The 27,158-nt window shown below is 56.2% G+C and overlaps 1 protein-coding gene across 6 annotated transcripts; it reads right to left on the reverse strand.

Moving 5' to 3' along the window:
• Positions 1-1,560: 1,560 nt before the first annotated feature.
• GMEB2 (glucocorticoid modulatory element binding protein 2) lies at positions 1,561-23,036 on the reverse strand. Of its 6 annotated transcripts, XM_055814408.1 has the most exons (12): positions 22,863-23,036; positions 17,340-17,506; positions 16,866-17,029; positions 16,204-16,356; positions 12,149-12,246; positions 11,260-11,387; positions 9,742-9,845; positions 7,471-7,628; positions 5,707-5,778; positions 4,979-5,116; positions 4,307-4,429; positions 1,561-4,090 (listed from the first exon to the last, which is right to left on the reverse strand). In XM_055814408.1, the coding sequence occupies exons 3-12, from the start codon at positions 16,994-16,996 to the stop codon at positions 3,453-3,455; spliced, it is 1,743 nt and encodes a 580-aa protein (XP_055670383.1). In that variant the 5' UTR covers positions 16,997-17,029; positions 17,340-17,506; positions 22,863-23,036; the 3' UTR covers positions 1,561-3,452. The 6 variants fall into 6 exon arrangements, with proteins under 6 accessions (XP_055670383.1, XP_055670382.1, XP_027646041.1 ...); XM_055814407.1 differs by lacking the exon at positions 17,340-17,506 and having other exon boundaries at positions 22,863-23,035; XM_027790240.2 differs by lacking the exon at positions 22,863-23,036 and having other exon boundaries at positions 17,335-19,026.
• Between the last annotated feature and the right edge of the window lie 4,122 nt (positions 23,037-27,158).

Consider the following 27,158-nt stretch of genomic DNA (forward strand, 5'->3'; position numbering starts at 1 on the left):
CTGGGCGCAGCCCGGTTCGCCCCAGCCGTGCCATGCATGACCAGACTTTGGAGCCAAGTTTCAGGCTCACAAGCCCCCACACACCCTGCCCACACCAGGGACACCCCACGAACAGCCCAGCCCTGCACAGCACCCTCAGAAGCACTGGGCTCAGCTTCAGAACTACTGGCAGCTTTTCAAAGTTCAGACTGGTACTTTGCAGGAAGGATGTTACGGGCAGCACGGGGGGGAGATGGAGATGGCATTGAGTGCCACGAGCAAAGCCAGTGGCATCCAGTGACAGCCCCGCCACCCTCCTTGCACCATTTCAGGATGCAGATTTCAGTGTAGGCATGGCTGCAGGGAGATTTTTCCCAGGATGATGCTGCATCCACCCACATTCAAATCTCAGGCAAAGGGTGGAAAAATAAAACAACACAAAGCGCTCTGAGCATCCCTGAACAAGAGCAGATGTGCAGACTCCATAAAAAACCCCCAACTTTCTTAAAGACACCAAAGCTGTCTCCAGAAAGATGCCACTGCTCGCAGCATCCACTGTGGCTTGGGGGCGCACAGGCTGGACCGGGGGGTGTTCAATGGCTCCCCCACCCATCGGTGGGCACACAGGCAGGACAGACAGACATCCCTCTCCTGCTTCATCCACTTCACACCAGCATCCTTGCAAACTCAAAAAGCCTTGAGACAACTCTGTCTCCCCGCACCTGCAGAACGCTCCCTTTGCAACACCCCTCTTCTTCATCACCATGTCCATCTCACCAGGGTTGGACCTGAAGACAAAATTAATTATACACAAAAATTGCTGAAAACCCCTGAAAATATTAAGTGGCTGAAGCTATGGCAGATCCTGCCCCCAAGAGAGGATGTGGGAACATTCCCCCAACAGCAGGAGCATGGAGAGGAGTCCCCTTGCAGCCTCCTCCCCATCCTTGGTGTCCAGGGCAGGGGCTGGGGGCTGCAGGAGCAGGTGGCACTGCTGAACTGTGTCCTCGCCCACCCACCCCAGTGACCACAGCCTGGCCATGCCGTCCCCTCCCCGGGGCGAGGAAGGAGTTAACATGTATTTGCTAGGAGAAAGGAAGGACAGTCCAAGCTGGCCTGGCAGAAGAGGCAGAATTAGCCTATACTGGGGTGAATTAATGGTTTTGCTGGGGCGGTGACACACAGAACTGGAGGTTTCCTAACAGCGACCCTGCGGCTAATGGAGAGGGACCCCACGGCAACGGGCTGTGCCTCCACACAGACACACGGCATCGCCCGTCTGCTGCCACGGGAAAGGGCCAAGTGTCCACTTGAAGTGGAGCTGCAGCATCGACACCCCTGGGCTTCATCTCCAGGCTCTTCCCCCGGAGCAGCACATGCCCATGGGCTCTCGGCTCCATCCCCTGCTCCCACAGTGCCTTCCCAGAGCGCCAGGAGACACCGGCACAGCCACAGCTCTTAACTTGGCCTGGGCAGCCCCATCCTACAGCCAGGCTGGATGATCCTCCATGCAATGGCTGCTCTGCCAGGCTCGTGGGGTAGCCCCAACCTTTCCAGTTCCTGAAATTAAAGAGCATCCTCTGCAAAGAAAAAAATAACAAATCCTTTTATTCTATGAACACATTTCAGATAAAAACTGCTCCCACTCGCAGAGGTAGCACCAAAATTGCTTAAACTCACATGCGTGTCAGGGTCGACAGCAGCATCAGGAGGTTTCTCTCCCTTCCTTCAATGGGAGAATCACCCTCTTCTAAGGCAAAACTCTGCTCTTGTGTTCCCTTAACAAACCCTAGGGTTCCCCCCCACCTCCCAAGTTTCACTCCTGGTGTTTTAGCAGACAGCACCACAGCTAGCAGATTCAGACAAACAAAACACCCCTTTATCTTCCCTGTGGTTCATAAATCCCTCAAATGCAGTGGTGTATCTAAGCCCAGACCCTCCTCAAACACCAAGGATACAGTCAGAGCATCACAACGTGCCCACAACCCTCAAAGGATTTGGAGCATCTTTGCACATGTGCAGACAACAGGAAGCACACAGTACATGTGCCGGTGCATTTTTAGTTACAAAAAGCACATTCCTGTCCCAACTCAGCCCCACTTTGCAAGCCCAGCTGTCACAGTCAGACACAGAAACACAGTCAACCAGCAGCGCTCTTTCAAAAAAAATATTTATTAGCTCATTAAAGTGACCTGTCATCGCTGCTGCTGCCAGATCAAGTTTGTAGAAACCCCAACACTTCAAGCACCTGACTCCTTCCAGCCAGAGACAGCGTGAGCATCGCCGCAGCCCCACGGCACGCGCGTGCCCTAGAACAGGACCAGGTGAGACTTGCAGCGAGCTGAACGGTCGAAGGAGTACTGAGGGGGCCAACCACCCCATTACAGAATGGCTGCTCAGACTCGGCGGGGAGGCAACAGCAGCATCCAGCTCCCACGGGATGAGGCGATCAGCAAGATGCTGGGGACCAGGGACCAGCCGGATCCTGCACCAGGGTCACACCTCAGTAATAAGCGGAAGCTCCTCAGAGTGCTGCCGTCCAGCTCATCTCCCTGCATACATCTCTGCCTCATGGCATGATCTTCACTACCAAAGGGCTTTGCTGAAAAATGGCTGTTTGCTTAAAAAAATCCCCCCAAAACGGATTTTTTTCCTTTTTTTGTTTTTTTGTTTGGTTTTTTTTTTTTTGAGAAAACTAGAAAGAGACCCTAATCCTCAGAAGTTACAGCTCTTCCTGGCCTTCTGGGTTTGTGTCTCCCCAGTCCTTCCCCCAGCAAACCTGGGCAACCCGCAACGACCAGTGTCATGAGAGCTCCTGCTTGTTCCTGCCACCCCAAGCCAGCATCACGCAGAAGCCAACCTCCCAGGGCTTGCATCTACGCTGCCATGTGGAGCCTCTTCCCGGCTGCGATGACCGCACAACATCCCGTGGACAACCTACCCTTGGTGTCCCCTCTCCCTCCCTGGAGCCCCCAGGCACCAGGCGCAGCCAGCTCCGATGCACCCCAGCAGTTCATGCCAGACCCCTCGGCAGCCAGATTGGTGCCTGCTCAGCACTTCGCCTGCTTTTCCCTTCGCTACTGCCTTCGCCCTGCCCTGCGCCCCTGCTCCTGCCCACTCTAACCGCTCCAGCTACACCTGCAGATGAGGCAAGGCTGACGAGCTAAAACAGAGTAACTATTCCATGAGAGCAGGGGAAGAACGCTTTATAAAAAAAAAAAATAAGCTTTTTTTTTTTCCCTTCTCTCCTCCAAAAAGGGCAGAGCGTTTTTTTGCCTTTTGCTTCTTCAGGCATTATTTCCTCCCCCTCCTTCCCTCTGACCTGCACCTTCTCATTACAGACGTGAGCTGCTCTGAGTCTCGTTAACCCGTGCCCCTCATTACACCGCTCCTCATCCCACAGCGCAGCCAGAGAAAAAGGCAGTTCCACCCAGAGCGGCACGGCCAGCGTCCCTCCAGGCGAGTCCCCCCTTTCACTTCTGCTCTGCCTCGTCAGCCACTGCAGTCACCTCGATGGCGGCGGCAGCGTGCTCGTCCCCGGTGGCACCGGATGGGACGGTCACGACCGTGCTCCCGCTGGGAGCCATTTGTGTAACGTTCTGGATGGTCGTGCCAAGTCCTGGCAGCGTCAGCAGCTGGAAGGGGCTCACCACCTTCACGACTGTGCTGCCATCCTGGACTGCTGCCGTGCTCAGCACCGTCAGGTTGGAAGCATCCGGGTGGATCTCCACCGTGCCAGGGAAGGTAGAGCCGGCGGAGGCCAGTACTGTGTACCCTCCCAGCAGTGGGGAGGCCGGGGAGCTGGCGGTGGGAGGTTGGGACGGGCTCTTCCCTAGCACGGAGGGCGGGAGGGCTGAGACCACTTTGCCAAGAGGGATGTTGGCAAGCTGGGAGACGGGCACGCCGGGGGTGACGGCGAGCTGCGCTGGCTGGGACAGGACTTGGGAGGTGATGGCAGCTGGTCCAGAGGTGGCCCTGGTCAGCCTGGGACGTTTTAAAGGCGTGGGGACGGAGACAGGTGTGAGGGTCATCAGGACATTGTTGAGATGCTGTGATTTGTGCTTCAGCTCCTTCGCTCGCTTGCGGTGCTCGTCACACTGCTGCTCCAGCGCTGGAGAGAGAAGAGGGTTGGCTCAGCCCGGGCCTGGGACAAGCTTCCCAGGGACTGTGACACCGCCTGGAGCAGTGGCAGCCAGCCCCGCCGTGACTGGGTTAGCACGCACCAGCTTTAACACCCCCCCACCCCCCACCCACCTCCTTACACAGGAACAACCCATGCTAGCAGCGATGGCCACTGGCAGAGCACCGGCATGTCCCAGGGGAATACCTGCCAAATCCCGCGTGTACTGCTCCCGCGAGCGATCCATTTGACACTTGTGGCTGGCCAGGACCTTCTTGACCAGGTCCAGCATACCAAAGTTCTGGACTACGTTGTTGAGTAAAACAGCATCTTAAAAAGAAGACACAGATCTTTGAGGAAAGCAAAATTCCCCATGCAAACTATTTACGGCTTGGTAAAAAGCCACACGACAGCAAACACATCAGCTGAGACGGCCAAAATCTGTGGGAGGGTAACGCAAGAGGCTGGGGAAGAGGAGAAGACAGGAGAAGTCATGAGAAAGTGCAAGAGGTCACTAGAGTACAAACAGTGCTCTCCTGCTTAGCAGGGGTGATAACAAATCTGCTGGCACAGTAGCTGGTTGCTGCACTGTTATCCCAATGGCCTAAATTCCAGCTCGGTTCCCAAGCCAAGCGCTTGCTCAGACCCAGAGCCAGAGCCAGGATGCCCCAGGCAGAGGGAATTGGAGAACTGAGGCCACCTGAAGCATCCCCAAGCACAACCACGAGCCTGCCCAGGGAGCAGCCAGAAATGGGATTTATTGATGGTGAACTATCTCCCTGTAGTCCCACCAAGATATCCCCGAGGAGGAAAAAGAAAAAAACAAACCACAAGCCCCTCTGCCGAGATGATCCCGAGCACCCATGGCTGGGTCCTTACCGCTGAGCTGCAGCGGGGGATCCTGCGCTCGCTGCTGCAAGCCCTTCATGGTCTCCACTAGCTCCTGGTGGAACTCGTGGATCACTTCTTCCAGGAGACCTGTGTCCTTCAGGCCTCGCCAGAAAGCAAAGGTGTCATCTGGGGAAAGAGAGAGCACGGGAGAACCTCAAAATCCTCGGAGGGGGTTTGAAATGGCAAATGCGCTCTGAGATCCCCTTCTGGCCACTGCAAGGGTGAAGCCCCGACAGGCTGCAGGCAGAGGGTGCTGGGGCAAAGCCCCGCCAGCGCATACCCGGAGGGGCAGCTGGAAAAGGATACGCTTTCCCCATCCTCTGTCACACACAAACAGGACACCAATGCTACAGAAAAGCCTGTGGCTCAGAGCACACCAGAGGAACAAGTAAGATTTTATGACCCCTCTGATTATTTTTTTCCCCTCTTTCTCCTAGAGCCACACCGAGCACTTGGCCTACACTTTGATATCTTAGCGCTTACAAACAACTTCATCCCCAGCCGATGCTGCCGCCAGACCACACGCAGACAGGATACAGTGCAGCACTATGTGCTGGTAAGCAGCAAACAAATAATGCCAGTGGAGGCTCAGGCAGGGCTGCTCCAGCAAGAAGCGTGCTGCTCCTCGTCCCTGCTGTTTCCCTCTTTCCCTTCACCTCCTCCACCCACTGCCCTGGATGCGCTGAGCCCGAGCCCAGTGGAATCCTAAGCCGTACCTCCGATGCTGGTGCTCCAATCGCTGGCATCCTCACACGTTTCTATGGTAATCGTAGCTGGGGATCCGTTCACTGCAACCAATAGCAAAAAAAGAAAAGAAAAAAAACCCCAAGTCCTGATTTTTCTCTGTATTTTTCACAGGCTGTTTCTGAGGGAAGCACTCCCTTGCTGCATTTCTGTGACTTCTCCTTTTTACTGCACAGGACCACTTTTCCTGGAAGGTGGCTCTCAGAGCAGAGTGGAGAGAGATGCCTAAGCGGGTGGTGGAGCCACACGCCTTGCTGTGCCACCAGTACTCATTTTTCCACAGTGGAGTGCAACACCCTGGGGATTAGTTCTGCAACCCCTGCACAAGAAACACGCCCAAGAGCAGCATCTCCCTCCTGTTTCCCCCGTGCACACACAGTACTACTGCTCAGGGCAAAAGTCAAACAGATTTAGAGTCTGATTTGTTTTGGCAGTGCTTTTTTACCCAGCTTACAGTTTTGCAGGACTGGGATGTCTGGAGGGTTTCTAAAGCCTCAAAGGGGAGAGCATCCACCCGCTGTGTGGGGATGCAGGGGGGCTCCCTCCCTCCAGCTCTGCCACATCTCAATGCTTTTGTTACCATAGAGCCAGGGGAACCGGCGTCATTTGAGCCGTGCACAGGAGCGGGATGAATGGGAATCTGGCCAGAGACCTGTGGTGCTGTGTGGAGCGTTTGTAATGCTCAGCCGCTGCCACTGAATCCAATTACTCTCCTCCTTTACTCTGCAGCCTTCAGGGCTCTGGTTATTCCAGCCCAGCCCAGTAGCGTGGGAAGCATCTCCCCGTTAGTGAGCTGATGTCCGCGTTTGACAAGAGGGCTGGGGACAGGCTGCACTGTGCCCTGGCATCGGCTTCCCCACCACAATCCTGCGCTGTGGTGCTGAAGGCAGGTGCAGAGGCTGAAGGCTCACTCTGTCCTTGCTCCGCTCCCACAGACACCAGCAGGAGCCGAGGGTGTGGGGCTCTTTGGGGGCTCCTCAACTCTCAGAAGTAAAAGAAGTTAAGAAATACACAAGTACTTAAAAATCAGAGAGCTTTCCAGTAAAATAGTTGCCTGTAATTATAGGTTAGGTTAAGTTTAGGGCTACAGCTACGTAGCCACATCATCATTTAAATGCAGCTTTATGAACTACATACACGAGTGCAGATAAAAAAATAAATCTGTTGTAACCTCTAGTTCTTTTTAATCTTTCATCAGACAAATCCCATAATAATTCAGCTGAGGAGCCTTAATTGAAAATCCCTGAGTTATTCTGGAAGTCAGGTCAGAGCTGGGAGGAGGAGGGACCCCTTCTCTGGCACCTTGTGCAGGAGAAGCCAAGCTGATCCCTGCCTCCCGGGACAAGCCCTATGGACACAGTGCCCGACCGGCAGCAAGGACAAAAGGGAACTTCATCAATCAATGACTACTGTTTTCTTACAGATTAATTGTAGTCTTCTGCTTCAGCTACACAGTTTGGGGCAAGGCAGGAGGCCAGAAGGGCGGCTCTTCGGGTCATGCAGTGTTACAGAGCAACTAGGTGAGTTACTGCATCTCTGCCAAGATGCTCTAACAACGACTCTGCCTAGCTCTGCTATGGGGGATCCTGCAACAGAGCAGGGAGAGAAAGCAGAGGATAAAACAACCCGTAAAGCCAGAAAGAGAGGCAACCATAAGGGGTGTTGGTTACGCGGTGCTCGTTGTGCTTTAATGCTTTACCACCCCTGTTCAGGGTGCGAGGAGTGGCTGGACGTACCATCCGTAGAAGCAGGAGTGAGAGGGATGTACTCTGTCGATGTCTGGCTGGTCAAGGATACCCTGGCTCCGGTCAGGTCGATTTTGGTGCTCCGGCAGGTGTTGGAACAGACCTTTGTGTGCTGGTAGAAATCCAGCTCTCCTGAGTCCATGATCTTCCTGAAAGACAGGGAGCAAGCACAGGGACAGGCACATCAGCAGGAGCAGCGAGCTCTGAGACACAGCTCCTGGCAGCTTTCACCCCCAAACTTCTTAAAAGTCTCAAGTGAAAAGCAAAAGCCAGGAGAACAGGCAGAGGCAACGTCCTGCATTCCCCTTGACAAGTGTACCTGTGTCCTGACCTCAGAGGCAGCATCAACTAAGAATTAATTAAACCAGCATCCACAGCCTGCTCCGTACTGGCCACATGCACAGATCCAACAACCACGCAATACTCCAGGGGCGGTAAAGCCTTTCAGGAGGCTGGGATGGGGAGAAAAAAAGCCCATTGTGCTGCAGCAGATTCAGTTTCTGACCACTTCCCTGCTGCATCCCGCATCCTCCTGTGGGATGGAGGAGGGGGAGCGGGACTTCAGCCCTCTGAAAAGGTTCCTCTCCAAGTCCAACCCAGAGAGGATGAATTCCCTTTGTCCAAGAAAGAAAGTCCTTTTTTCACCATTGGAGCACTTGAGAGGCTCAAGAGACACATGAGTTTCTCCTAAGGATATATCCCTGTAAAACTAAACATACTTTGAGAAGCACTGGGACAAACCACTCTCAGCAGATGATCTGCTGGCTGGAAGCCTTCAGGGAACACACACCATTTAGAGCCCAAACACTGCCACTCCTGCAACGGCAGCACAGTGGGGAGAGCTTTGCTTCATCACCCTGGGCCATGCTCCCAGGCAGCAGTTTTATCCCTGCCCTGTGATGCTGAGCAGGGTTCTCCTCCCTGGGATCTCCTGACCTGCTCTGAGGACACCCCTGCCTTTGTATGAGCAGCACACACCTGCCCCGAGTGTTCCCACACGGCTGTGGGGTCCCCAGAGCAGAGGCAGAGCTGCCCTGTGCTGCTGCCCTCCCACCCCCCCAACAGCAGGGCAGTACCCAGACTCCAACCAAGCTGGTCTCACTGCTCTGAGCAGGCTTTTCTGCCATGGGGTCTGTAATTCTAACTCAGAACCCTGGCTGGGACAGAGGAACTCCTGGTTTGTTGAGGGAGGAAGAAGGTCCCAGCTCGGCCCCCCCAGCACCTCCCTGCCAGTGCCCTGCAGCTTCCAGCAGAAGGGTCAGCTGAAGCCTCAGCTCAGGGTGAGACAGCCTGCCGCCTCCTCCTTCCCATTTTGACTCTACACCTCAATGAGATGGAGCATAACCCTATTCATAAACTAAAATAAGGTGTCTCCGCTTAAGCAGAGGAGGTTGAAGCACTGGCACGTGATCTTCCCAGGCTAAGCACGCCGCCTCCAAAGCACCCCCAGGCCTTGCTGGCCAACAACAACCCCAGCTTCCCAAGATTTGCTCCCATGGGCTGCTGGGCTTGCCTTCACACATTCCTCATCAAGTCTTTTTTTCCCCTTGAAAGACCTGCCTTGCCAAAGCATAAGCCTATTATGCAAAATCTATGTGGAGCAAAAGCTGCTTAGAAGGAATATGGGAGCCGCCTGTATTGAAACAGAAGAATAGGGGCAAAGGCAATGTCACTCTGTGAAAAGAGTACAAAACCACTGACAATTCCTGGGGAAGGAGGTGATGCTTTTTTATCCTGCCTACAGGCAGAGACAGACTTTAATTAAATCACAGTCTCAGGCTGGTGTTCAAGAAGACCGTAGAAGAATTAAATTACCGTAGTTAAGACTACAGAAAAGAAATACTTGCATAAATAAGCTTTAAATAAGTCCTTGGGGGGAAAAAAAAAAAAAGCAATGTAAAGCAGACATGCTGCAATGGGAGCATTAGCTGATGACCAGACTGACTTCCATTTGGTAAGTCACACTGGGAACCTGTAGACAGCACGGCCTGATCACCAGCGGCCATTACAATTTTCAACGACCTTACACCAGGTGGGAGCTCGGTGTGCTTCAAGTCCTACAAAGACCAAGGAAATACTTGCCCCAAATTATTCCCTCAACACAAGGATAAAGGAAAGCCACTGGGCACACTTTGGGCCAGGCTCTAATAAAGGCAAACGGTTCAGTGGTGTATTTGCCGTGCCAAAGGCTCTGTTCCACTCCACCGTCATCCCCCAGAAAGTCTCCGCTGTTGCTCTGCAGATACAAACGAAGAGACTAACCGGAGCATGATCCCATTCATCCGGATCGCCCGCTTCCAATCCTTCAGGGTCGATTTGCCCGCCAAGTGGACAAACTCCTTGGGACTAATTAGGTGATCGTCAAACTGCAAAAGGCAGAAGTGCAACATCAGTGTGACAAGCCACAAGCCAACGACAGTGTGCCCTGCAAGCATGATTCAGCAGCAGAGCCAGGCTGCCTGGCCACGTCACAGCCTCAACGTGCTGTTTACTACCACAAAGACACAGGGATGACACACACTGCCCAACCTCAGAGAAAACACTGACCCAGTTAAAAAGATTAAAGACAAATATTGCTTTCACAGACGGTTGGTTAACAGCTGCTCAAAGCCAAGGGTTCAGGGGTGTGTGTGGCACAGGGGTCTGCTAAATACCCAGCCCAGGCGGGACAGCCGGGAAAGAAACTGTAACGTGTGCAAAGTGTAATTAAGAGCAGTAGCTGCTCACACTCTTGCTAACAAGCAGACTCACAACAAAAGCCAGGCTGTGACTGGTGACGTTTGGCTCCAGGGGCACGCTACACCCTCTGCAAGCAAGGGAAGGAGAAGCTCGTTCGGTCTTTGACCTCCTGTTACCGAGCCCAGCCGCTGGTATCAGTGAAACCTCTGGCCCCTCTCGCAGCGCACACACCCCCACCAAAACCAGCTCCAGGGAGCTGGCATACACCGTGTCAGCGGCCAGCTCTGCCCCCTGCTTTCATTGCCCCACACACCCAGCTGCGCCTGAACCCACATGCTGATCTAAAAGCAGTCTTCAGCATCAGGCACTTCTCTACAGAGCTGCTTTACCCCGATCTCAGGAAGGATTTCCCAAGCCCAGGCCTCCCCTTTCCAATGCCTGCGTTGACCAACAGAGCTCACTCTGCACTACTGCACGAGACACTGCTGCTCTGAACAAGGACATGAGCTTTGGTGCCATGACTGATCTTGGGCAGCAGCATTATTCGCAGCTGTACCTGTCCTATTGCCTCACAGATGGAAAAGACCATCTCTCCTACGAAGGGCAAGGACCATCTTTCAGGAAACCCTCTTACAACAGAGCCCAGAGGGGACGCTGCCTCAGCAGGGTATTGTTTAGCCTGTGTATAACTGCCAGCGATGGCTTATGACAGCATCGCTCAGAATATGCTCCTGAATCATGCAAATTTTAACCACGAGTTACCCAGGACACAGTAGAAGCTCTTCAGCAGGTCCCCTACCACTGAACTTCTCAACAAATTCTCAACTTCCAAACTGTTCAGGCACTGGAAGTGCCCAAATTTCTCAGATTCTTCAATAATTCAGTTAAATTGAGGCAGTATCTCTCCAGCCAAGACTGCTCAACTTGGCCAAGGCAGCAAATACTAGGCATCACAGCACCAAGAAAATTTCCTCCTTCCCCACCACGACATGGTTTGATGCAAAGCAGTGTACCAAAGCTCATTAAAACAGGCCAAGCCAGGCGAGCCTGCAACACAGGCATGGGAAGGCAGGAGTCCAGCGCTGGGGCCCTTTATCTCACCTGCACGCACTTCACGTTGATCCCGGGGCACACAAACTTCCTCCAGATAAGGTTGGCTTTGCTGTCCCCACAGGTGATGGGGTAGACAATCTCTGCCTCCAAACTGTCCTCATCTTCAGCCATCTTCACTTCTCACAGGGAACAGAGGAAGGGGCAGATCAAAAAGAAACATGAGTCACAGCCCCCAGTTCACCACACCGAGGCACACGTACAGTGAAAAAGGAGTTTTGAAGCTCAGGATTAAAAAAAAAACCCAAAGAAACCCACATGTAGACGATGCATTGCAGGGCGTGGTGGGGTTCATGGAGACCACTCACTTGCACTTTGCTACTAAAGCACTCAACCCCTAGATTTCTCAGGCAAGCGCGGACAGGCAGATTTATACTGATCTGGCTGCAGGTGTGTGCGTGAAATCCGCAAAGCCAGTGGCCAGGGCTGAAGAAAGTAAATTCTTGATAAAAATGAAAGCAGTGATATCGCCTGGGTAATTAAACAGTTTTACTTTAAAACTTTGGTAAGTCAACTCCAGCCCAGCTGGCCACAGCCTTTGCTCACGAAATACACTATTGTTGTAACCAAAGCCAGGGAGTTCGCTGCAAACCCGACAGCCCCATCGCAAGCTGGGAGGGCAGGAGCCAGCCGCGGGCAGGCGCAGGGCCTCATCCTGCACCAGGAGAGGGCAGCAGCCGCCCAGCCAGCAGCTGCGGCTCCCTTCCCCTCGCCGGGCTCCCCCGGTGCTGGGCACAGCACCCCGGCACAGCACCCCGGCACAGCCGGCACCTCTGCACAGTCGGACCCTCCCGACCAGCACCGGCACCGGGCTGTGCCGCTTTGGGGCGGTGGAGCTGGCACCGCTCAACCGAGGGGCTACGGCAGGGGCTGAACCTACCTAGGACCGCTTCCTTCAGGTGCGTGGAGGCTGTAAAGGCGGCAGCAGCCGCAGCAGCTGCGTTTTCGGTCTCCAGTGTGTCTTCGTTTATGTCACCGCTGGTAAGAGAGTCGGAGAGGCAGAGTTAAACCATGCGGATGTGCCACCCCCGCACCCGATGCCCCACGGAGACATCACTTCCAAAGTCACTCAGACTACATTTTCCCACAAGAGCTGGAAGTCAGCTCTGGTTCTGAAAGGCTCAGCTCCAGTTGTCCGTAGGGAGACGCAGAGCCCCGCAGCAGGCAGGACCGCTGCCAGCAGCCCTTTGAATCCCAGCCCCACGGAGCTGCCTCCGGCACGCGGCCCATGCTGGGGAGCTGGCGTGGAAGGATGCTGTCAGCACGGCCCCTCGCTCAGAAGTCGCTGCCAGCCTCTGGCAGCTTTGTCTGAGAAGATTTCTCCAGGAAAAACATGTGTGAAATATGCTCCTGCTGTCTGGGTGATGAACTGGCTGAATCCCCCGGTACACGGGATACTCCCAGAAGCAAGACCTCAAGGAGCCACAAACATGCCCTAAAGGAGTTTAACAAACTGACAGAGGATCCGTGGGCAGAATGAACATAACATGAGCTGTAGACCCTCATGGTCCAGTCTCTGAGCCTCTTACAACTGAACACAGCCAGCTGTTAGTTAATGCCATGGCTATCTGGCTGCTTCCATCCGCGCACACACACACACACCCCCCCCCCCGGAGATCCCCGGCTTCTCTCGTGCTTTGCTGCTGGAGACACGCAGCTGGTGCTGGTCCTGCGCAGCACCCGCACCCTCACCATGCGCACGCTCAGACGGGAAAGACACTTAGGTCTGGGATCCAGGATGGTTCCTCACCCCCCGGTTGGGAGGGTCCGGCGCAAGGCAGGGAGCAGGTGCTGGTACCCCGACAGACCAGACCTGCGCACCCCAGCCAGCTCTCAGCATGAACCACATTCCTCATGGGTTTTGTGTTTGGTTTTGTTATTGAAGGTGTCTCATTACTGTGGCAAGCTTGACCTGCAGGGCCAGGGCTGGGAACACAGTTAACTTTTCACCTACTTCAGCACATAAACTTCCTAAGGAAAACTGTAAGGAGAAAATAAACCTGAAATCTACCCTGGTCTGGTACCACGGGTGAATTAAAAGAATGGCCCTAGTGACCCACTGGCAACCATGTTTCCCACCTGTGATGCCAGGGGACACGCAAATTCAAGAGCAACCGGTTTTTCCATCCTGGCCTCCTAACACACAGCTCCGGGGTGGAACTGCAGTTTCAGAGCATCCCTCCCCTTGCAGCTGCAGGGCAGGTACCTGGTGGGAAGCAGCACGGAGATAAGGGAACCTGTGTGGGCGGCAGCTCAGCCTCACCGGGTGAGTAACTCAGGAGATGGTGCTTCAGAGAGCTGAGCGTGGCCCCAGCTGTGGAACAAAAGCACTGCACGGTGTCACATCCACCCTGACCCTGGGAGGGAAGGGTGACGGGTGACACAAAAGGACTCAAAAAGGTAAACTGGGAGCCAAGGCATCTGCACACAGGTGGATGTTACAGAAGTGACAGCTTGACACGAGAAGAACGGAACTTGGGTTTTCTTCATCAGTTCGTGGCTTGGTTCTTGCACTTCTCCAGACACATGTGGAGACAAGCCAGCAATGCTGCTACAGCAGGGCACCAGCACCACAAGAGACAGCTGCCTCTGATGTGCCAAGCCCAGCACTCCACAGCCCTGACTGTCTGCCTCCAGATCAAAAACCTCCACTGACTTATCTAGAAGAAACACCCCAGCAGAAATTCAACACCTGAAACACAGCTTCCTCCAGGACTCCATCGCATTTGCACCGCTCCGAAAAAGCACTGAAAGGAATGACTGGATCGGGAGAAATAACCCAGCCCACAGTTTCAACTCCATCCTCCAGAGAAAAACAAACCAACCAACTTCAGCAGCTTGTATGAAAAATTCAATGAACTAAAGTCTGCATCTGCCATGGAGATGTAACTGGGTTGGGGGAAGAGAAAACCACAAAAAACCCCAGAGAGTTTCTTGACACTTCTTCCCCATCCCATTCCAGAGGAACAGACTGAGGCAGATACAGGAGAAGGAGAAAACTCAAACACCTTCCCAGCCCCAGTGGTGCATCCCACCAAGCCGGTCCTGCCTTCCCCAGTTGCCATGACAAAGCTGGGGGAGGATGGTTCTCGTCTTCCTCCCTGGGAGAATCCATAAACCAGATGGGAGGAAGAGAAGAAAGTGCGTGCTGATAAAGCAATGGGCTTGCCTCTCCTTTCTCCTCTGCTCCTGCCTCACCTGGAAACATCAGAGAAAAAGCCTCCATCAGAAACCTGTGCTGGGCTTGCCCATCAGAAATACAAGCACCTCATCAGAGCATCAAGTGCAGGTCCCTTCCGATCGCAGATGAAAGAGAAAAGCTTCTTGCTGATTATTACTATCTTCCCATTTCCCTCTGCCTTTTCCAGTCAATCTTAAAAACACATGAACTAATTAAGCTCTTAATCATTGCTTGTATAATTATTATTTTTTTTAAATAGCAAACCATACCCAAAGGAGCACTAGAAATGGCATCAACCCTCAGGCTGAGCTTGGTTTCCGAGTGTCACATAAGACAAGCTGAAAGGCTGCTCCCCTTGTGAGTGGCGACTGAGCCAAAGCTGAGGAATCCCAGCTGGTGCTTGCAGCCACTTCCCTTATGCCAGCTGGGAGAGGGAGCCAGCGCCGCTCCGGCAGCTCCCCGGGAGGAGCAGAGCCTGGCAGAGGCAACTGTCCAAGGCTCCAGAGACTGTGGGTGGCTCATGCTGCCACCCACCACCAGCCCTGCACCCCTGGGGAGTCCCAGCGGCTGGGATCTGCTCTGCAAGCTCAAGATCCACGTCCTTCCCATTGATCTGATGCCGTCCCGGAGTGTGGAGGAGTGAGGAGCCTGTCCACCGGCCCTTCTCCAGAGAGCTGCACGGAAAATCCTCAGGGAGGCTCTGAATGCCTGCTGAGATATGCTCCGATCGTAGCTGCAACTAAATAAAAATCATCCATCCTGCCAGCTGTGCAGAGCTGTCCTGCTCCTGGCCATCCAGGGGGCACTGGGAGGATGGGAAAAGGCTTCCAAAGTAAAATAGGAGGGGAAATAAGAGCAAAAGGAAACAGAACTGATGGAGCCAGCCTCTGTCATGATCCGTGTCCTCAGATAACACTGCGCTGCTGCACATGGGTTGGCAAAGGCTCAGAGCCACATTAAAACCAGAAACCGCTCTGCATCCAGGAGAAGCCACATCCCAAGTTTCACATCTGGCTGCTTCTCCACAGAGGGAGCCAAGGAAGCCGCTGTGGGCCAGCCAGCAACACCCCTCCACCCCCCACTCTCCTGGGCATGGATGAGGCGCTCAGAAGCGCTGGCAGAGGCGGGATGCAGAGGAGCGGGGGACACCCCCGCTGCCCACCCTGGTGCTGACGGCTTGCCCCAGCCCGCGCCCCACCAGGGCTGCAGCTGCTCCAGAGTTTTACATCAGCTGGAGCAGGACAAGGGGAACAGCCCCTGTGCTGTAAGGTACCAGCTGCCCCCTTCTCCTGCTGCCCTGCCCCGAGCCACTGGGAACGACAGGAACAGCAGGGCGGATCTGAGGAGACAAACATCTCCTTTTTGCAAAGAGCAGCAAAGAGCCACTCGCCACCCCCTTATTCCCACACGCAGGGATGTCTGGATCAGACAAACCTGCCCGGATCCAGCTCCAGGTGTGAACCTGGGATTTTCTGCCTACTAAAAAGAAAAGCACTGAAACGTCTCTGGGCACTGTCCCATGAAAGACTGTGGAGACACAGAGCCAACAGCCTCCGCTACACGGGCCCTCAAGGTACCAGCCAGGCACTCTGGCCGTGGAAGCAAAGACCTGACCGACCTGCAGCTGAACAGAGTGTCCCGAGTGAACAGCAGGTCCGGATGCAAAACACCAACAAGAACGGCAGAAATTGAGCAAAACAGCAGCACTTTAAAAATCAGACACAGTCACTCTGATTTTTTGAGCAGTGCCTCACTGTTCAGCGCTGCGTGGTTTCAAGGCCACCTCTCTCGCTCCAATGGCCAACGGTGGAGGCTCCTGCAGAGCTCTGCCGAAAAACGGCCCCAAACCCGTGCTGGGAAGGGGGCCCAGCTGCGCCGCGCTCACCACACTGCAGGCAGACTCATCTCTTGGGGGTACGCAGCCGAGTGAAGCAATCATGAAATAAATAACAGAAAAACATCTATTTAGCTACTGGTGTCCTGTTCCAACCCGGTTTGTGTCCACTCCAGCATTTACATCCGCTCAGAAGATATTTTATTTTGGGTTTGCTTTTGGGTTTTTTTTCCCTTCCCAGTTTTCTCCAAAACGTCCAACCCAAACTGTTGCACTGCTTTTTATTCCAGCTAACCCCAGCTTAAAACCACCACTGGTAACTCAGGTTTAATGGGAAAAGAGTGGAGCCTGCTCTGCAAGCTTGGAGCCACAGAGCCGGGAGCCCTGGGTATGGTCCTGGGGGTGCCAGCAAGGACCTAACAAGGAACTGGAGCTTGCCCAGGCATCGCCAAGGTCCCCGCTGTGAGAAGTGACACAGGACTAGGTAGCAGGAGATTAAACACACCCAGCCCAGCTGACTCCAACCACAGACAAGAGGTTTTCTAGCACATCACCATAGCGTACACTGACTTCATCTCTTACCCGTGCTGGGACAGGTTGGTGGTGACCAGCACCGTCTTCACCTCCTCCATGCCGCTTCCATCCACCGTGCCATCGGGCGTTGTCACCACCACCACCTCCTCCATGTGAACGCTGACGTCCGGGGTTGCCATCGCGAGGCAGGAGAGCCCTCGGTCACCAGCTGCCTGCAGAGAAGCGAGGGGAAGCCCCACGTCAAAAGGTCCCCCCTGCTAAAACCGGGCACGGAAAGACCACCGGCGCGGTGGGAAGAAGGGGAGAGGTGGCTGCAGGGGACCCACGCTCCTAAGGAGAAGGGGATCAGCAAACCCCCAACTGCTCCATCCCCAGAGGGGTGCGGGGAGGCTCGCAGCGCAACGCACGCTCTGCAGCCTGGCTGAGGGCGATGGGCACAGGAAGGGGCTGGGGCGCAGGTGGCGAGGGGCAGAGTATGGGAACAGGTGGGAAGCAAAAAAATGGCCCTGGCATTCACCAGACCTCCACGAAGGCACTCGGTTTGAAGGCGCGTTTCCAAATGTATTCCTACTATCTCAGAAGGGTTTCACGCTGCTGGAGGAGCTCATCACTGTCTCCTCCACGGCAGAAACGGGGAGTCTTCCCTCCTCCAAAGTCACACACAAAAGATCAAAAAAAGTACTGCAAGCCTGCAGGAACAAAGTGACATCCCAAAACTATTTCGAAGTGCACGTTTCTCGTAAATCAGCAACAGATTGAAGACAGCACTTAAACCAGACTTCAGCATCCGCCCCTGCAAAGCCACTATTTCATCTGCAAGCAGAAACCTGGGGAAAAACCCCAACAACCCCCTGATTAACTGAAGGCACAAGGCGCCGCGCAGCTTTATGCTCTCACGGTTTGTGTGACATCCCCGGCGGCTCCAGCCTCCATACCCAGAGCACAACGTAACCCACGGGCACAGCCCCGGTCCCCCGTCGCCCACCTCTCCTGACACCTCACGCCCTGCGCTTGCTTTCCTAGGGATTTCAGGTAACTATAGAATTAAAAGCAGTTTTAAGCCATTTAAGCAATAGGAGAGGTTGGAAAGAGAAATAAATATCCTTTACCAACACACAGATGCATAAACATCCTCCAAACACATCATTAACGTTACAAGGACAGCGCAGTAAAATTTGCACACGCTATTTAGAGCCACAAAACTGTTCGCAAGTCAGCTTCTGAGGAGCTTCAGCCCGTCCCGTGAGCAAAGCACGGCTGCGCTGGGAGCAGCGCTTGCTCGCACGCAATGCCTGCGTCTCGAGAAGCAGGTGACTATGAAGCACCTCGGGGGCAGCTGTGCGAGCACTCGCTCCCCTGCGAGGTCTGGCAGCTCCAGCTGGGACCCGTACAGAGCAGCGGCACCCAGCACGGCACCCAGCCCGGCAGAGGAGCTGCGTGGCTCCCAGCGCCTTTCCCGGGCCACCGCGCTGCCCCGACGGCTCCAACGTGACTTTGCAACAGGATTAGTGTCCTGCAGAAAGATCTGCCTGACCCCCCAGGAGATGAGCTCCCCCTCCCCGGGGCTCTTCCAAGCCCAGCAGCCACGGGTGGCGCGGTCCCTGCAGGGGCCAGCACGAAGCCAGCACCACTGTTTGCAGCAGCAAGGCACGAGGCGAGGGACGGCAACTGGGCGGAGGGCGCGAGAAACCAGAGGGTTTGCTACAAACCAGCACCGTAGGGACGGCGGAGCCGGGCAGGGCTGCAGCGCACCCCGGATCCATCGCTCCGGCACCCCGGCAGCAGCCGCTGCATTTTATCAGGATACAAACCGGCGCAGCGAGCGAAGGCGCAGCACATAGCGCAGGTGCTCAGCTGCATCCACTTTAACTGCTGCAAGTATTCCTTGCGGTGCTGTCCCTACGCCTGTCCTTGGTTTGGGGGTAACCCCCTCCTTGCTGTGTTAGTGTCACCTGCGCCAGCCACCACCCCGGTGCCCGGGTTCGGGGTGCCTGGGTTTGGGGTGCTCTGGGCAGCCCACCCAGGTCCTGCAGGGAGGGGGGGCTGCACCGCGCTGCGGGAAGCCTCAGACTCCAGGCAGGAACCAGTGTGGGACGGAGCAAAATTGGGCTGAAAACACAAGTAATGACCAGCAGTGGGGTGCGGGGGGGCTGGGGGGGAGCAGGCTGGCAGGGAGCACCCCGGCTGTATCGGGGCTCAGGGGAGCCGCATGCAGCCCCCCGAGGGCACCATGCGCGGGCACCAAGCAGGGTGCGGTGGGTGCAGTGAAGATTGCGGGAGGCAGGGGAATAATAACTGAAAGGGGACAAAATAATAAATAAAAGGGGGGAAATAAGAAATAAAAGTAGGTGGAAAAATTAATAAAGGGGGGAAATAATAATAAAGAAAAGGGGGGGAAATAATAATAATAAATAAAAGGGGGTGAATTAAATAAAGGGGGGGAATTAAATAAATAAAGGGGGGAAATAAATAAATAAAGGGGGGAAATTAAATAAATAAAGGGGGGGGAAATTAAATAAATAAAGGGGGGAAATTAAATAAATAAAGGGGGGGAATTAAATAAATAAAGGGGGGGAATTAAATAAATAAAGGGGGGGAATTAAATAAATAAAGGGGGGGAATTAAAATAAATAAAGGGGGGGAATTAAATAAATAAAGGGGGGGAATTAAATAAATAAAGGGGGGGAATTAAATAAATAAAGGGGGGGAATTAAATAAATAAAGGGGGGGAATTAAATAAATAAAGGGGGGGAATTAAATAAATAAAGGGGGGGAATTAAATAAATAAAGGGGGGGAATTAAATAAATAAAGGGGGGGATTAAATAAATAAAGGGGGGGGAATTAAATAAATAAAGGGGGGGGAATTAAATAAATAAAGGGGGGGAATTAAATAAATAAAGGGGGGGAATTAAATAAATAAAGGGGGGGAATTAAATAAATAAAGGGGGGGAATTAAATAAATAAAGGGGGGGAATTAAATAAATAAAGGGGGGGAATTAAATAAATAAAGGGGGGGAATTAAATAAATAAAGGGGGGAATTAAATAAATAAAGGGGGGAATTAAATAAATAAAGGGGGGGAATTAAATAAATAAAGGGGGGGAATTAAATAAATAAAGGGGGGGAATTAAATAAATAAAGGGGGGGAATTAAATAAATAAAGGGGGGGAATTAAATAAATAAAGGGGGGGAATTAAATAAATAAAGGGGGGGAATTAAATAAATAAAGGGGGGGAATTAAATAAATAAAGGGGGGGAATTAAATAAATAAAGGGGGGGAATTAAATAAATAAAGGGGGGGGAATTAAATAAATAAAGGGGGGGAATTAGATAAATAAAGGGGGGGAATTAGATAAATAAAGGGGGGGAATTAAACAGATAAATAAAAGAGGGAAAATAATAGATCAATAAAAGGGGGGAAATAAAGGGGGAAAACAATAAATAAATAAAAGGGGGGGAAATAAATAAAAGGGGGGGAAATAAATAAAAGGGGGGAAATAAATAAATAAAAGGGGGGGAAATAAATAAATAAAAGGGGGGGGAAATAAATAAATAAAAGGGGGGGGAAATAAATAAATAAAAGGGGGGGGGAAATAAATAAAAGGGGTGGAAATAAATAAATAAAAGGGGGGCAATAAGAAGAAAAAGAGGGAGGAAATAAGAAGAAAAGGGGGGGGTGCATAATAAAGGGGCCTGTAGTATAACAAGGGGGGGAGCCTATATGACAAGGGTGGGTGGCCCATAATAATAAGGGGGGGGGAAATGAAAAAAATAGTACTGCCCCACTCTGAGGGAAGGTGAGGTTTTTGGGGTGCATTTGCTGCAGGGGCGGGCGCACAGCTGGGCTCCCACAGGTGCATGGGGGCAGCAAGCCGGGGGGGGCGGGGGGGGACGCGGCGGGCTTGCAGGTGAGGGGTGCACAGTGGGCGCAAGCTCGGGGGGGGGCGCACAGAGGGGGGGGGTGTGTGGGAGGGGGCTGCAGGAGACCGCAGGGGGAGGGGGTGCAGGAGGAGTGTTGCACAAAAGTGCGGGGGGGGGGGGGGGGGGGGGGGCTGTGGCTGCACAGACAGGGGTGCACAGGGGCGGGGGTGTGCGCAGAGGGGCTGTGGCTGCAGAGGGGGGTGCACGGGGGGTGATGTACAGGGCGAGGGGTGTCTGCACAGAGGGGGGTGCACGGGGGGTGATGTACAGGGCGAGGGGTGTCTGCACAGAGGGGGGTGCACGGGGGGGTGATGTACAGGGCGAGGGGTGACTGCACAGAGGGGGGTGCACGGGGGGTGATGTACAGGGCGAGGGGTGTCTGCACGGAGGGGGGTGCATGGGGGGTGATGTACAGGGCGAGGGGTGACTGCACAGAGGGGGGTGCACGGGGGGTGATGTACAGGGCGAGGGGTGACTGCACAGAGGGGGGTGCACGGGGGGTGATGTACAGGGCGAGGGGTGACTGCACAGAGGGGGGTGCACGGGGGGTGATGTACAGGGCGAGGGGTGACTGCACAGAGGGGGGTGCATGGGGGGTGATGTACAGGGCGAGGGGTGTCTGCACAGAGGGGGGTGCACGGGGGGTGATGTACAGGGCGAGGGGTGACTGCACAGAGGGGGGTGCACGGGGGGTGATGTACAGGGCGAGGGGTGTCTGCACTGAGGGGGGTGCACGGGGGGTGATGTACAGGGCGAGGGGTGTCTGCACGGAGGGGGGTGCATGGGGGGTGATGTACAGGGCGAGGGGTGACTGCACAGAGGGGGGTGCACGGGGGGTGATGTACAGGGCGAGGGGTGACTGCACAGAGGGGGGTGCATGGGGGGTGATGTACAGGGCGAGGGGTGACTGCACAGAGGGGGGTGCACGGGGGGTGATGTACAGGGCGAGGGGTGTCTGCACTGAGGGGGGTGCACGGGGGGTGATGTACAGGGCGAGGGGTGTCTGCACGGAGGGGGGTGCATGGGGGGTGATGTACAGGGCGAGGGGTGACTGCACAGAGGGGGGTGCACGGGGGGTGATGTACAGGGCGAGGGGTGACTGCACAGAGGGGGGTGCATGGGGGGCTGCGACTACACAGACAGGGGTGCACGGGGGGGCTGTGACTGCACAGAGCAGGGACGCCATGAGGGGTGCACAGAAAGTGGTGCATATAAGGGGGTACACGGGGGGCCGTGGCTGCACGGTGGGGGGGGGCACAGGGGGAGGGTGCGTGTAAGGGGGTGCACGGGGGGGGCTGCGACGGCACAAAGCGGGGGGGGGCACTGGGGGCTGTGGCTGCATCGTGGGGGGGGGTACAGGGGGTGCATAGAAGGAGGTACATGGGGGGCCATGGCTGCACGGTGTGGGGGTGCATGGGGGGAGGGTGCAGGTAAGGGGGGCACGGCGGGGGGCTGTGACTGCACAGAGCGGGGGGGGCACGGGGGGCCGTGGTTGCACGGGGGCGGGGGCGGGCACGGGGGGGTGCATGTAAGGGGGTACGCGCGGGGCTGTGGCTGCACGGGGGGGGGGGGGGGAGGCACGGGGGAGGGTGCATGTAAGGGGGGCACAGGGGGGGCTGTGACTGCACAGAGCGGGGGGGGCACTCGGGGTGCGCCCGGCGGGGGGGGCGCGGCTACACAGAGGTGGGGGGGGGGGGGTCGCCGGGGGGGGCCGCCTCGCTTAAGACCCCCCAGGGCCGGGGCCGGCCGCTCCGCGTGGCGCCGGGCGGGCAGCCGGAGGGTGCCCACCCCCCTTCCCCCCCCAACCCCCCCGCGGCGCGCGCGTTCCCGCCGGCGGCGCCGGGCGCGAGACCGGCGGGGTAGGGGGTGGGGGGGGGGGAGCGTGGGCGCGCTCACGCTGTCAGCGCCGGGCGCGCGGGAGGGAGGAGGAGGAGGAGGAGGAGGAGGAGGAGGAGTGGGGGGGGGGGGGGGGGGGGGGGGGCGCGGGGGCGGGCGGGCGGCCGGGCGCTGCCGCCGTCTCCTGCCGCTGCCGTAACGTCCTGACGCTCCGCAGGGACCCGGCGGCCGGACGGCGCGTGCGGAGGCCCCGCGGCGGCCGAGGCCAGGGCCGGGCCCGGCGCTTACCTCAGGCCGGGGTCCCGCTGCCCCGCTGCGGCTCCGGGCGCTCCGGCTGGGCGGCGGGCGGGCGGTGGGCGCGGGGAGGGAGGGAAGGGAGGGAGGGAAGGGAGGCAGGGTGGGGGGGAGCGGGGGCTCCGCCGCGCGCGGCACTCGGCCCCCGCGCAGGCGCACGGCCGGGCCCGGCTCCCGGGACTTATTTCGCGGGGGCGCCGCGGCCCGAGCTGCCTGTGAAATAGGTGCCGGGCCGGCGCGGTGCGCCTGCGCGACGGGCGGGAGGGGGGTGCGGGGCGGAGAGGGCGCGCGCCGCCCGGGGCTACCCGCGCGTGGGCGTCACCGTGGGCATCCCCCGGCTGCACGCGCGTGTCCCCCGGCCCGGCGCCATCCCGGGGCTCCTGTGTGCGTGCGGGCCTCCCGCGTGTGTCCCCGCGTGTCGTCGTCCCCGCCCCCCCCGTGTCCTGCATGCCCTGCGTTCCTGCGTGTGTCCCCGCGTGCCCTGCACACCCCTCCGGGGCTCTTGCACGTCTCCCCCGTGCCCAGCGTGACCTCTGGGCTCCCGTGTGTCCTCCCTGCCCCGGGAGCAGCGTGCCCCCCGGGGCTCCTGCAGGGCCCCCGGCAGTGTCCTGCATGCCCCCCAGGTCTCCTGCGTGCCTGCCCCGGCCTGCCCCGCCAGTCTGTGTGTATCACATGTCCCCCATGCCCCCCCTCCCCCGGACACCTACCCCCCCTGGCTCTCCTGAACATGTTCCCCCGTGTCCCCCTCCCCAGGGCCCTGCATGCCCCCTGGGATGCCTCTGTGTGTGTGTCCTCCAGGGCCTAGTGTGCCCCCAGCCCCGTGCCCTGCATGCCCCCCATGTCCCCTGCACGTGTCCCCTGGGCCCGGTGTCCCCCCCCATGTCTCCTGCATATGCCCATCCCCACTCCAGGGCCCAGCAAGCCCCTTGTGTCTTCTGTGTATCCGCCTGCCAAGGTCTCCTGCCTGCCCCCACCCAGGGCCTGGCAAGCCCCCATCTTCTGCCTGTGCCCCCTGTGCCCTGCATGCATCGGTTTGTGCATGCCCAGCGTGATCCCTTGCGGTGGTACATGGTGCCCTCCCTCTGCATGCACACCCTCCCTGGGCCCCCAAACGTGTGCCGCCCCCCATCCCAGGCACGGCTGCATCCTGCTGTGTGTGCTTGAGGCCAAGTGTGGGTGCTGGATGCCTGTTTCTTCCCCCCCCGTGTGGGGGTGTGCACGGGTGGGAGGTGTGCACATGCCACTTGGGGGTGCGGAGCATATTTGATGGGGGACTGGGGCCTTTGGTGCCACTGGGGGACAGTGTGTGCCGCTCCCCACAGCATTTTGGGGTGTCCAGCGCGCAGCTCGGCAGTGGGTGCCACCCATGCTCCCTCTTGCCCAGGCAGTGCTGGCTGCCCCCACTGCTGGGCAGCACCGGAGGCTGCCGGGGTTCAGGGTGGCATCGGAGTGTCACCAGTGACCTCCCAGCCTGGACCATCCCAAGGGGGAGCGTCGGGCATCTCACCCTGCAGTGCTCTTCGGCACGGCCCGCGCTCAGAGGCCTAATAAAACCCGAAGAGATAAAGGAGTGCTCGGAGGGCTCTCGCTGTCCTTATCAGCAGCGAGTTGTAAGAGGGGAGATAGAAATGTGTGTTTTGCCCCTGCAAGGGAAAGTGCCCTCTCGGTGGTCTGCAGGCGTGGTGGCTGTTCAGGGTGGCTCAGGAGTTGCTCCGTTAAGGCAACACCAACACCTCCTCCTACCTGAGATGCCCGCGCTGCCCCTGCACTTTGCAACCCCCTCGGTGGGTGCCCGGTGTGACGGCTGTCCAGCGGCTGGGCAGAGCCATTGTCCCTGGGAGGGGGACTCTGCATGGCACCCAGGGCATGCGAGGTGCTGGGGCGCTGCACGGCCGCCAGGCTGGTCAGGGGTCACATCAGCACTAAATATCGTGCTGTGGCTCTGCCCGCTGGCGTTTCCCCCAGCTGCCTCACGCTCACACAGGTTTTGGTGCAATTTCTGCCCTTTCTGGGTCACCGTGCCCACCAGGTCGGGGCTTTGAAAGACGCGCAGTGCTTTTTAAGGGAGGACTTTTTCGCATCATCTTACTACACTGCGCTTTTTCTGCAAGTGAGTGGTTGACGCGCTCTAAAAAAGGCAGAGCCAAACCAGAGGCCCAAAAAGTCATGAATCCCTTTTTGAAACGCTCTGGATACTTTTTAGTTCTGTCGGGTTTTCACAGCTATTTGGTGAGTGGCATTTTCTGCCTTGCGCTTGGGCTCTGGCTGGCCCGGCACGTGTGTGCTGTCTGATAGATTTGTAGTGGTTTATTTAATTATTTTTTTCTCAAAGCTCTTCCTTTCCTCTTTCCATTCTCCACATCCAAACCAAACCTGCCCAAAAACCAGCTGCCAGCTCTACTTCCCTCATGTTCCTGCTTGCTTTCCAGTTTACCCAAGCTAATACTTGTTACGGTGATATTTCACAAAGAATTGGATTTCTGTTCCTTCTCCAAGATAACCAACAGTTACCAGTGATGTTAATTCACCTGCTGCAAATGGCCAGCAACACCCTTTTCTGAGGAAGCCTGTCTATATTTCTACCGATGCTGCTGTTGGCGGCTCCCCAGGGACCTGCCCTGCCAGCTGTGTCCTTGGACCTCAGCGGGGCTGGACGGGTCCCTTTGCCAACGCAACTGTCCCCCGACGGCGCCCAGTGGCAGAGGCATTATAGAGATGGTAAGAAGGCAGCAAACCCACGGAGGTGCTGCCCTGCTCCAGTTTTCCCAGCAGCCTGTGGCCTCTTGGGAAGCAAAACCTGGCTTTGCTGTCAGACCCCAGACAACAGGAACGTCCCTGGGCTCTCCCCTAGCACCCACAGCCGGGAGGGATTCACCTCCTGGCTCCTTATCTGCTGGCTGCTCCCGGTCCTGGGTCCTGCCTTTATCAGCTGGCAGACTCGCTCCTGCCTTTATCAGCTGGCAGACTCGCTCGCAGCCTTAGCATCAGTGAGGGTGCTGAGAAAAAGCAGCCTGTTATTTTTCAAACCTTCAGCAAATTACTCTGCAAAATCTTTTTTTTCTTTTTGCCTGCCCAGGTGTGCTTTTGCATTCACCTTGCCAGAGCCGCTGTTCTCTTCCCTTCACTCAGCCACAGTTTGAGCCCTTTGTATGGATCCTTCCAAGAGTTACTTAGGTATTTTTGCTTTCTTGGCCTGGTTTTGATCTTTGAAGAAGCATTTTGGTTGGTTCTACAAGCTGCTCCCAAGACCTCAGCCTGGTGTCTTTAATCCCTCTGGGTCCTGCCTGCAGGCACTCAGCCCCACAGGGCTACTGGAGGGCGGTGGGAGCCTCTGCCCCAGCTGCTGCTCCTCTCTCCCACCCTCTCCCTAACCGATCCCATTCCTCTGCAGTTTTCTCCTTCAGCTCACAAGAGGATGAAGGATCTGACTCAAACTAACTAGTTAGAGGGTGACCATGCTTGGTCTCTCTAATATATCTTGAATTTTGTGGCACCAAGGGCTGTGCCTGTCTTCCTAAGACAAATGCAGAGGCTTACTTTACCACATCCACTTGTTTTAGGAGCCTGGGTGAGTGGTCTGTAGCGAACCTTGGAAGGAAAGTGAGCAATGCTGCATTGGCAGTTAGGTCCTTATCTCTAAACTCAGGAAGGTCACGCTGCAAAATATAGAATTCCTGTTTGTGCAGCCGGCAGCATCCTGCACACATGGGAAGAGCATCAGGCGCTGACTCGGTGATGGCCCCCGTGCTCTCCTGTCCTCTCTGCTCTCCCAGAAGAGCTGCCCCAGGAATTAACATTCACCACCTGCCTTCCCCTCGGCTTAGCTTCTTGTGCACCAGGTGCCACTTGAGACTTGTGTGAAGTCTCCCACATGTTACTCGGAGAGGATCGTTAGGTGTGGGGCAGCCCATACGGGTGCTGCTGTTCAAATATCCCTTCGAGGGTGGGGGGCAGCGGTCAGTGACATCGGGCACTGCTCATGCCAGCAGAAGCCCCCAAATAAAAGCAAGTGGGGGGTCCTTTCTGCAGCTCTGGGGAAGCGGCCAGGCACCTTCCCCTCGGGTGTCCCTGTGGATTGCAAATGTCTCTGTTTCCGGTTGCAGCTTTTGGGGCATTTTTGTGTACCTGGCCCCCAGGATGTGATTTTGAGTGCTGGCCGTGCCGGGTCTCCCGGGCTGGGGCCCCTCTCGGTGGGAAGCACAGCCCCACTCCCCCTGCCGCGGCCAGCCCAGCGGGAAGGCTGGACCGTTTCTCAGGAAAAGCTTGCTAAGCAAGCAGTGGGTTTCTTTT

This window comes from Falco peregrinus, chromosome 9, assembly GCF_023634155.1.
Source record: "Falco peregrinus isolate bFalPer1 chromosome 9, bFalPer1.pri, whole genome shotgun sequence".
NCBI lineage: Eukaryota > Metazoa > Chordata > Aves > Falconiformes > Falconidae > Falco > Falco peregrinus.

Coding starts and splice junctions, on each gene's coding strand:
- GMEB2 (XM_055814408.1), bottom strand. CDS start 16,996: ATGGCAACCCCGGACGTCAGCGTTCACATGGAGGAGGTGGTGGTGGTG. Junction 12,247..16,203: donor AAACCACGCAGCGCTGAACA/GTGAGGCACTGC, acceptor CTCTCTTACCAG/CGGTGACATAAACGAAGACA. Junction 11,388..12,148: donor CCTGAAGGAAGCGGTCCTAG/GTAGGTTCAGCC, acceptor CCCTGTGAGAAG/TGAAGATGGCTGAAGATGAG.